The sequence below is a fragment of the Ictalurus furcatus genome, chromosome 6 (assembly GCF_023375685.1).
Source record: "Ictalurus furcatus strain D&B chromosome 6, Billie_1.0, whole genome shotgun sequence".
NCBI classification, from domain to species: Eukaryota; Metazoa; Chordata; class Actinopteri; order Siluriformes; family Ictaluridae; genus Ictalurus; species Ictalurus furcatus.
In genome coordinates, this window is record NC_071260.1 from 15,088,279 (window position 1) to 15,099,729 (window position 11,451).

At 40.7% G+C, this 11,451-nt stretch overlaps 1 protein-coding gene across 2 annotated transcripts; it reads left to right on the top strand.

Moving 5' to 3' along the window:
• The first annotated feature begins 132 nt into the window (after positions 1–132).
• rab5b (RAB5B, member RAS oncogene family) lies at positions 133–10,242 on the top strand. 2 transcript variants are annotated; one of them, XM_053626683.1, is made up of 6 exons: positions 133–535; positions 2,105–2,403; positions 5,687–5,838; positions 5,971–6,018; positions 7,722–7,815; positions 8,465–10,242. In XM_053626683.1, exons 2-6 carry the CDS (start codon positions 2,241–2,243, stop codon positions 8,575–8,577), a joined length of 570 nt encoding a protein of 189 aa, XP_053482658.1. In that variant the 5' UTR covers positions 133–535; positions 2,105–2,240; the 3' UTR covers positions 8,578–10,242. The 2 variants fall into 2 exon arrangements, with proteins under 2 accessions (XP_053482658.1, XP_053482657.1); XM_053626682.1 differs by having other exon boundaries at positions 138–535; positions 5,971–6,093; positions 8,465–10,237.
• The last annotated feature ends 1,209 nt before the right edge of the window (positions 10,243–11,451 follow it).

Sequence of the window (11,451 nt, forward strand, 5' to 3'; positions counted from 1 at the left end):
TTGGTCGTGTGACTGTACATCATTCCCTTCAAATGCCATTGAAGTTAGAATCGTGTATAACAATGTCGTATGTAACTTTAGAGACGGTCCCTTAATTTCCGCATTTCCTCGAGTATCGAACGTCCAACGTCAAAGCAATTTTATTCCAGTTCCGTTAAAACTAATTCTATTCCCATTATCACCATTAAAACCAAAACAAATTCTATGCGGGTTTCTATTGTTATTTTTCAGCAGGGACATAAAAACTAGGGACAGCATGCATCTTCATTTGGTAATTTGTTGAATGTGTAGTGTGAAACCACCTTCACATGGTTAGTTATACAAAATTTGGCGTCATCGAAATCAAATAAGGAACTCAAATAGAGAGTGATAGGTCTAGTTCCTCCAGACCTGGGTCAGCGAGACACTTCTGCGCACGCGCGACTTTCCCGGAAGTCCCGGCAGCCTAACCAGATGATAGATCAACAACCCGAAGAAACCTGGTTCAACGATAGTGACAGAGGAAGACAGCAGGAACGCACAGTAACTGTCCCAGGTAACGATGTGAAACACTGCTTGTGTGAAGTTAGCCGTTTGGCCGGAAAGAGGTTGGTGTTGTTGGGAAATATCCGGGCATTTGTGTGAGCGGGCCGCTTTGTTTGTGTGGCCGGAGGAACGAGGAGCTCGGTCGGAGTCCAGTCTGCACCCGTGTCCTGGTGGAACGATACAAACCTCCTTACAGCTGAAATACAGAAGTGTACACTTCTGTCACAGCGGAACATGCTGCATGCTGTGTAGATTAATCATGTATGAAACTGATGCACTGTGGTATTAGATTGATATAAATACAGCATTAATCATGTTGAGGAAAATGAAATCATGCATCAGAACATCTGCATCTTCTGTCCTTGGATGCTACTAAGACGCATCAGTAGATTCTGGTACGTGACATGGACCTCTTCAGTTACAATCTGGTCCAGAACTTGATGTCGGTTTCCTTGAGATCAGTGATCCCAGAGCATTGAGTTCAGACATGTATTTGTAGAATGTGTCATAGGCTCTCTATGTCTAGTGGTTCCTGAGCGTGGTCCACACTGTACTGTTTACCTTCTCTAACACACCAAAGTCTTGTTAATGAGCTGATTAATTGGATCAGGTGGGATGTGCAAAGGGAAAACGCTATGTGTAGAACAGGTAGTCCTCCAGGACCAGAGTTGGGAACTGATGGTGTTGGCAAAAGTTTATCTGTAGTTGATCATTGCTGGAGCTGGAAATAAATACTTAATTCACTTCCATGCTCACAGGCGCACACAACGATGTTCCGAAATCGACTTATCTGATGTTTTCAGTCAGTATAAACAAATAAATTGTTTTATCGCTGCGATTTCCATTAAGAGATTAGTCAGGACACGGTTGGGTTTCTGTGTGTAGAGTATCATGACTCTGTGTTTAGCTGCTGGTCGGCAGGGTGATGGGAAACAGGAGGGGTGTGAGCCCACTGCTGGGTGAACAGTTCACACCTCTCCACAGTAACACTGGTACAGAGATAAAACAGACAGCAGAACTAAAGCTAAAGTAAAACTCCCTATACAGCTGCAACAGTAAAATGACAACATTTAAACCTAGTAGGCTATGTAAAAAAAAAAAATACTAAGGAAACTCTGCAAATTTTTAAAGCCCTGAGTGTCTACATTCATACGAGCCATTAACCACTACTGTGGAGTGTGACATCATAAATACATTCGATGCTGAACACGAGCAACCCCAAAACAAGTGGAAATTCCATCATGATGAGTGGGGGGAAATAACATGATCAAAATATTATTCAGTGTGGGCTTGAGTAGTGTGTTACTAGGTGATGTGATTTCCTCCATGGTCTTCCTTTCTTGCAGACTCCATCTTAATATAGCTGTCAACCAAGTTTCGTTTGTGTCCGCATATATTTTTTGTTACTGTACATGTTTTTTTTTTTGTCCGTGCTTATCTCCTAAGCAGCAGAGATAAGATAGCTTACTTTTCAAATGATAATGTGTGATATTAAAATAAGTATAACAAGTCTAACATGTTTTTCATCCCTAGCACTGACCCCCCCCCCCCCCCCCGCCCCCCTCTCTTTTTGTTTTAGGATCAGAGGCTGCAAGAAGACTCCAGAAGTAATCAGAGGCCAGTGTTTGGTTTGCTGTTTGGTTTGGTTTGGTTTTACTGAGGCTGCCTAGGAGGACCCCCATCCCACCCCGCATCCCCACTACTCCTCCTCCACCATGAGCAACCGTGGGAACGCAAGGACCAACGGGAACCTACCCCAGACCAAGATCTGCCAGTTTAAGCTGGTGCTCCTGGGAGACATGGCAGTGGGCAAGTCCAGCTTGGTCCTGCGTTTCGTCAAGGGCCAGTTCGATGAGTTTCAGGAGACCACCATTGGAGGTGAGGAGCTGAGTGAGGCGCAAGCATGCTGAAAATGGAAAACTGATATAAGCACTGACAAATGTTGAGAGGTTTGAAATGTATACTTATGTAGTACATATTTTAGTGTAAGAGATCCCATCTACAGTGCAGACCATTTTAAACAGATATTGGAGTGGACATGTACTGATTGTATAATAAAATTTATTGCAGTGTGATTATAATACATAATAATGCTCTCTCACTATATATATATATATATATATATATATATATATATATATATATATATATATATATATATACATATATATATATATAATTTTTTTTTTAGGCACATTTGTGCCTAAAAGTGTGCATACCCCTTGCAGAATCTGCTAAATCTTAATATTGTTAACAAAATAAGGGGGATCATAAAAATCCCATGTTGTGTTTTATTTTGTACTGCCCTGAAGAAGCTATTTCACATAACAGATGTTTACATTTAGTCCACAAGACAAGATTATATTATGAAAATTACCCCTTTCAAAAGTGTACCCTTGATTCTTAATACTGTGTGTTGTTACCTGGAAGATCCATGACTGTGTTCATGTTTTGTGAGAGTTGTTCATGAGTCCCTTGTTTGTCCGGAGCAGTTAAACTGCCCACTGTTCTTCAGAAAAATCCTCCAGGTCCTGCACATTCTTTGCTTTTCCAGCATTTACTGCATATTTGACCCTTTTCCAACAGCGGCTATATGATATTGAGATCCATCTTTTCACACTGAGGACAATTGAGGGACTCGTACATATCTGTTACATAATGGTGCGAACATTCACTGATGCTCAAGAAGGCAACATGATGCATTAAGAGCCAGGGGGATGTAAACTTTTGAACAGGATGATTGGTGTAAATTGTTAGTATTTTGTTTAAAGATCCTTTTTTTTTCATTTAATATTGCCCTTCAGATGCTAAATAAGGTAGTTACATGTCTTCCAGAAGACAAAAATTCTAACAATTTACACCGATCACCCTATTTAAAGGTTTACATCCCAGATTAAATGAAAAGAAACATAAGAGAATAGACGAAAAACAGAAACACCATGTAAAATATAAATAGTGGAAGTGTGAAAACTGCAAACGACTGCTTTTATAGTTGCACAGTCCTGTGACGGCAGTAATCCAGTACAAATTGTGCAACATCTCCTTAGTGCAATACAAAAGAAGTGACACTTTGCAGCAGTGACTAAAGCGTAGGAAAGAAAACATTTCTAATGCGGCACGTTCTGTTGATCAGCATTCTCTAATGTCTGCTAGAAGGAAAGGGTTGAAATACGGCTCATGCAGTCCAAGGCACTAGACTTGAGTTTGTGATCAGCAGATTAAGAATGATCAGGAGTAAAACAAATGGACAGGCCTTGTTTAGAATCATCCATCACGTGCGGTCCAGAGGGGATAAAGGGTCCATATTTGTCTGGACCAGTAAAAATAAATTAAATAAATTGAAACACCACATAAGAGCAGCTTCATAGTCTGACGCTGCATCCTAATTGGCATACTATACACTAAATAAGTATGTACTCTTTTTGTGAAGAAAATGTACATACTTTTGTGTGTGTATTAAGAAAGTTTGCAAGTACTGGGACATACTAACACGTTGTGTAACGAAAGAGAAGGTTGTTGCCTGGAAGAGAACAGTATCACCGTAAACATGCTCCTCGATACATTTCAGCTTTTCTTCTTCTATTATTCCTTATATAATGTATACCATTAGAATTTAATTAAGCATTCCCTCGATGGGTTTATTTCCACACTTCATTTACACCTCTCTAAAATGCATCCTTGAATTCGGCGAAACAAAACTCCTCCTCCTTGGTGCAAGGAGCTGTGGGAAATATTCCCTGAAAAAGTGTCCACAGATCCACACTTTGCAAATCTAACGGCAATATTAGACCATCCGGGTACGTTTGGGATACTCGTTTCAGTATACTATGATTTGGGACATACCAGTTCTCATCTCGGATACTATTTAGTACTGATAGTATGCCAGTTTGGATGCAGGCTAAGTTACTTTCCCTTTCTCCATTTTGGAATCTGGGCTAGTACAAATGAGTTGCTTATTTGGGGAATCTTTGGCTGCGTCTGAATATCCCTACTACCCCAGGCGAAAAGCAGTACACCGAAGGAGTAGTGTGTCCGAATTCTCAGTCTTCATGAAACAGTAGACGAGAAATACCCGGATGGACTACTGCTTATGCAGAGATTCTGCAGTACGGAACCACTGGACACTGTGGACACTGCGCTATCCCATAATGCAACAGGATTGCCGCGGAAGATCCTTCAGAATCAAAAATGGCGGAAGGCATTGCGTCGGCTCTTTTTAAGTTGTCGGTGACACGTATATGACCGGTGTATTCATGCTACACACATATATACTGATCAGTACGTACTGTATCAATGACCGAGCAGTAGGTACTGTCACAGTATACAATTTAGGCCTTTTTTTTTGGATTGCCTAAATTTGGTTACTCTCCTACCGAGCTTTCATTTGTTCTCTTTAACTGGACGTGAAATGAGTCTGGTATAAGTACTGAGTTAACAGTAGACTGGATATAATTTACTACTAGGTTTAAGCTAAACAAGTCATACAAATCCTATGAACTTTAAAGATAAGCAATAAAATGCAAATGTTTCACCAAAAAGAGAGGATTTTGTCCGTGATTGCATCAGATTGAACACCACCCCACTCCCATTACAATATTTGCACATTCCAGCATTGACTCTGTTGCATTTTTGATGCTACTGTATTATAAAAATATAGTATTTAATTTATTGTCACTACCTACACTTTACCTGGCTGCTACGACAATAACTGCTATGTCCATATTTGGTATAAGCTAATTTGCTGAATACTCAGTCATGGCATGTTATGTTCACATTGATACCATTTGTAAATTATATTGTTACACTTTGGCACACTACCTGTTATACCAGACACTTCCACACTGAAACTGTGCACTGCTCCGTGTTACACTGTCACTTACTGTGCCTATTGTCCCGTTGTAGTAGTACTGTATTGTCCTGTGTTTTTAGGACACGTCTTCACGTGCACTTTATGTAAAAATGTGTAGATCGTATTTAGTTCTGTGTCTCATGTGGTTAGTGTGTTGTTTTATGTAGCACCATGGTCCTGGAGGAACGTTGTTTCATTTCACTGTGTACTGTACCAGCTGTATATGGTTGAAATGGCAATAAAACCACTTGAACTTGAGTAATAGCGGTTGGTAGTGTAACGTCTTTCTTCCTCTCTGTGACTTTCCACTAGCTGCTTTCTTGGCTCAGTCAGTTTGCCTGGATGACACCACGGTGAAGTTTGAGATTTGGGACACAGCCGGACAGGAACGCTACCACAGCCTGGCCCCCATGTACTACCGTGGAGCCCAAGCAGCCATTGTAGTGTTTGATATTACGAAACCGGTAAGTAGCAAAGCTGTATTCTGGCTTTGTAGAGCTTAGGTTAAAATGTGGAAAGACCTACATCTTCACCTTCCTACTTGTTTACTCCTCGACTGATTTATATTGCATCGCTTCCTGTTCTTGTCTCTATAGGAGACGTTTGAGCGAGCGAAGGCCTGGGTGAAGGAGCTTCAGAGGCAGGCAAGTCCCAACATCGTCATTGCGCTGGCAGGAAACAAGTCCGACCTCGCAGACAAGAGACTGGTGGAGTACGAGGTGCTGTTCCTCAACACTATCTGCCACTGTGCTTACAGAGGTTTGGTTAGCGAGCAACATCTGAAAGGTCAAACCGTTTCATTGCTAGTAAAAACTGATCAGGCTGTTTGTTTATTAGACCAGGAAGGCATAGGTTCAGAGGAGGGTTATTGGATTCCAAAGGTTCTAGCATGTGTCATTAATCGCAGTCGATATTTGAGATCATTCGGGGTTACAGATTGTGGCTTCAAGTATCAGAATGCCACACTGGATTTGAAGTAGATCTGCTCCAACAGGATTGCTTAAATAAATGTTAAAGTGGCTGAATTCTCAAAATCATGAATTCTCAAAATGATGTTGAATTTTGTAACACCAGGGTGCAGTAAGCAGCTGTTGGTGCACTAACAGCAGTAACAGATGTACGTTACAGTGCCATTACGGCAGGGTGTCTGATTTTATTAGTAAAGTGCTGGTGTGGACGCTGGTACTCATTCCAACCGAGCAGGAACCTTCACCTGATTCTACCTGTTTAATCAGTTGAGCTTGGCCTTCAATCAGCTATGAAGTAGAGCTCTTTTTTTGGTTGGAATACATAACCTGCAGCCTCAACGGCTCTTTGCTGATTAGATTAGATCGGTGCACTTGATGCATCTGCAAAATTGGCCATATTTTGTGACACTTTAAAATGATCATGCACATGATTACTGCCATATTGTATCATTTAGTTTTTTTTTTTTTTTTTTTTAAAGGACCAGTGTGATTGTGCCATTTTAAATGTATGGCCAGATGAATTGGCCAGCCTACACACAGATATACAGTACCCTCTGAACCTATTGGAACGACAAGGCCAGTTCATTGTTTTTGCTGTAGACTGAAGACATTTGGGTTTGAGATCAAAAGAAGAATATGAGAAGAGAGTTTAGGATTTTAGCTTTTATTTCCTGGTATTTCTATGTAGCTGTGTTAAACGACGTAGAACATTTTGTATCAGACCACCCAATTTGTAGGTGAGCAAAAATATTGGAACATGTGGAGAGGAGAGGAGAGGAAGGTTTTAGATGAGCCAAGTCGGCAGACTGTAACCCAGTTGAGCAGCATTTCACATTCTGAAGAGGAGACAAAACAATAACTGAAAGAAGCTGCAGTAAAAGCCCGGAAAAGCATCACAAAAGAAGACACCAACAGTTTGGTGATGTCAGTGAGTCACAGGCTTGATGCAGTTATTGCAAGTACACAATGTGCACCAAATATTAAGTGTTATTTATTTTAATTTATGTCAAGACTTAAAGCATTTTACAGTGCTGTAATGTATATGTGATAAATAAAGACTCATTATCATTATCTGTATACTTTTATCTGTATACTGATATACTTTTGCTTACCTAAAAATGTGTGGTCTGATACAAATGGTTTTATGCTTTATACTGTTTAACACATCTAGATGTAAATACCAGGAAATAAACACAGAAATACTAAACTCTCATCTAATATCCATCTTTTGATCTCAAACCCAAATGTCTGGTGTATAGCACAAACAAATGAGTAGTTTCGGAAGGGATTGTGTATCATGGTGGGTTTAGGTGTATGTTTGGAGCTTATATGGCAGTAGAGAATGTTACGTGAACGTCACTTTCACGATCCTGTTACAGGAGGCTCAGACGTACGCTGAAGACACAGGCTTGTTGTTCATGGAGACCTCGGCCAAGACTGCTATGAATGTGAATGAGTTATTCCTGGCCATCGGTGAGCCTCCATGTTCCTTGTCCCAACACTAAGACAATTTTTTTTAACTATGTTGTCAACTGAATCTGGTTATGAAATGAATACAAAGCTAAAATGAAGTGGCCATGTAATTATTAGTAAATGCACGCCTTTAAAATCAACCTCATTAATCAGTCCCTCCAGGATTTTGCGATCGCAGTAATGAATGCAAAATCAAGGAAACTCTACAATATTCACAGGAGCTTGCAATTTATGTTGAAAATTACTACAGATGTTCCTCAGTTTTTGGCCAAGATGTGTCATGTGACCTCATCACAACGCTCATTCAGCCAAAGACCTATTCGATTCACGTGTGTACAGCTAAAAGGTCTCATTTACCAACAAACATCACTGCGTTTTCGCCAATTCAAGTAGTAGTGTTGTGCAAAAAAAGCACCAAAATAACAACGCAAATTTTGAAAAAAAAAAAAAGCCAGAGTCAAACGTTTTTGGCTGCAACAATCCTCCCTGGGAAAAAAACAAAAAACTCAGCAAAATCTTGGAGAGACTGTTTAATATGGTGGTTAATAAAAGAAAAGTCCATTTTAACAATGATTACTCTTAGATTGCTCTGTTTTGGTTTTCAGATCTTTAACACTAAAAATAAACCAATTTCATTTGCCATTTGCAGCAAAGAAGATGCCGAAAACAGATACTCAGAACCCGACGCACGCCGCCCGACACAGGGGAGTCAACCTGCATGACCCAGATGCCCAATCCAGCCGAAGCTGCTGTGGGAATTAAACATCTCTCTGTCCACCATCTACATCAACAAGGGACACCACCGGCCCCCTTCCCCCTCGTTCCCCACCCTCCACCCTTTCACCTCCAAGACTGACACGGAGAGAGAAATAGAGAAATAGAGAGAGAGATTGTGTGTGTGTGTGTGTGTGTGTGTGTGTGTGTGTGTGTGTGTGTGTGTGTGTGTGTGTGTGTGTGAGAGAGAGAGTGACAGAAAAGAAAAAAGAAGAGAGGTTTGGATCCTGCATTGAGGTGTGGTGTTAAGTGCAGAATTGGTGAGAACACTTGTACTGTAGAATACGGGACTATATATATATATGTGTGTGTGTGTGTGTGTGTGTGTGTGTGTGTGTGTGTGTGTGTGTATATATAGGCACTTAATGGTGGATGCCTGATCCTGTTTATTTTGCCAACATTTATTTTTGATTACGCAAGCAGTTGGGAATTGCAGAGCTAAGAGGAAAACAAGAAAGGGAGTAAAAACTATCCTCTAATGGCTTCTCAGCACTAAGAAGAACCACAGCACCTTAGTTTTGCCCCATTCATCATACAACAGCAAAGCATGTCAATGAAATTAGATGGAAATGATCGCGATTGGTCATGATCAGCCCTGGACACTTTCTCCTGCATGTATGTAGACGTTACCTTCTTCTACAGCTGTAAAATATGGACAGGAAGCGTTTTCCCTGCCCCCTTCCCTCTTCTTATGTGCTCTCCAGTCATCTGTTCATATCTGCTTTGTGATTCCTCTTCTGTTGGAAACTACTGATTCAATCGTCTGTAAAGTACTAGTGTTAGTAACATAAATATATGATTGGTAGCAATCCTACATGAAAACTTCAAGTATCCGGTCTTGCTCCGAACACAGAGGTCACACAGATCCAGTCTTCTTCTTGTACTGTTTGTCTTGAAGCAACAAAAAAAAAAAAAAACCTGCAGTCAACCGCTTTTAATGTGGACAACAAAAAAAATCTGACATTGCACAGAGGAAAATGGTGGTTGAGTTGGGGGAAAAAAGATAGGGAAGAAAAAAATAACAAAACAGAAGTGCCTACTCTCCGTGTTCTTTGTTTTGGACCTGCTCGGGATGCTTTGAGTTAGCAGATGTATAGCAGAACCTTGAGGCCTTGACGGTTTCAAGCCAGTCTCTACTTGGGTTCTAGCTCTTAACGCACCCAAAGCACCTAACAGTGTTCTGCACAGCGTGAGTCGTTCTTTTGAGTGTGTTTAGAACCGGGACAGAGTAAAATTTAAAAGAAAAAACCCCGACTGGATGGAGACCCTCTGGCCTGAAGCGCTTCAATAACCTGCAGCACATTACTGTGTTAAAAAGAAAGATTCTTTTTATTGTCTTGTTTTATGGATGCTATTGTTTGTTGTTGTTTTTTTTGTGTATAATAATCTAGTAATTCTATTGAATTTATTTAAAATGAGTTTTAGTCTGTAATTTTATGGGTTGCCAATCCAGTTTTATTGTCATTTAAGGAATGATGAAGCGTCTACATTGGATTTGAAGGTATTTGTCACGTCTCTTACAATCCAGTCTTTTTTTGTGTGTGATCGATTTGAGCTCCTGTTAACACTTGTGTGAACTGGAAAGTCAAATAAAGCTGTGCTTTCTGCGATGAAAAGAGCGTTTCCAGTCCATTTCTTGGTCTGCCTTTGAACAGACTCTTCGCAAAATGGATCGAATGTTCGTTCATCGAACGATGAGCCAACACCAGTGAGTGTTAGAAAATAATTTGATAATTTACATGATTTTGATTTGTTTCTATTAGTTTTGTATGATTGCATTCTTAGTAAAAGGTTCTGTCTAGCAGCAAGTAGCATTCATCGATTTGTTTCTCAAAGGTTCTGTGTAGATTAGGGAATGTATGTCAATCTCTCTATCTATCTATCCATCCATCCATCCATCCAGTTCTCGCCTGGTTTCCCACTGAAGCTAAGCAGGGTTGAGTGTGGACTGTAGTGATGCTACACACTAGTGGTGGTCGAGGAGACCCCCCCGCCCCACCTCAACCTGTTCCAGCATGACAATGCCCCTGTGCACAAAGCGAGTGCCACAAAGACATGGTTGGATGTTGATTGGAGCGGAAGAACTCCAGTGTCCTGCACATAGCAGTGATGGCCGCTTTTGAAACACTGCTTAATGAAGCTTAGAAACCTTTCTGAATCTTTTGTTTCGAATAAGTGGTTCGGACCGTGTATCAAATTGGGCAAGTCACGTGAGTTCAGCAAACGAGGCTTCGTTACGTCATTACTGTTTCGAAACCTTTCGAAACTCCGATGGTTGCCACTAGGGGGTGCTGATCTCAAAGTGAACCCATGAACAAGTGTCTACTACGGTTTTAACTGATTTTGGGTCAGAATACAAGCACTAATATTTAATGATATTCAATGATTTGTAAATTATATTGAAACCATTACACTGTTGTGAAGATTTTTGCAATTGTTTTGTAAAAGATGTCATTTCGTTTGGGCCTAGAGCTCGTTGCTTTTACACTTTTGACCAGCAGGTGTCGCCAACACGCGGTGTTTCGAACACTTCGAAACAGTCAATCGTTCAGTGAAGCAATTGATTCGAAGCTTTGAAAAGCTTAGTTTCTCCTATGACTAGCACAGAGACCTGACCTAAATCCCACTGAAGACCTTTGGGATGAACTGGAACACCAACTGCGCGCCATACTGTCTTGCCCCACATCAGTATCTGATCTCACTCATGCTCTTGTAGATGAATGAGCACAAATCCCCAGTCATGCTCCAACATCTAGTACAGAACCTTCCCAGAAGAATGGAGATTATTATAACAGCAAAGTGAGGACTAAATCTGGAATGGGACGTTCAACAAACACATGGGTGTGACGGTCAGGTTTCCAC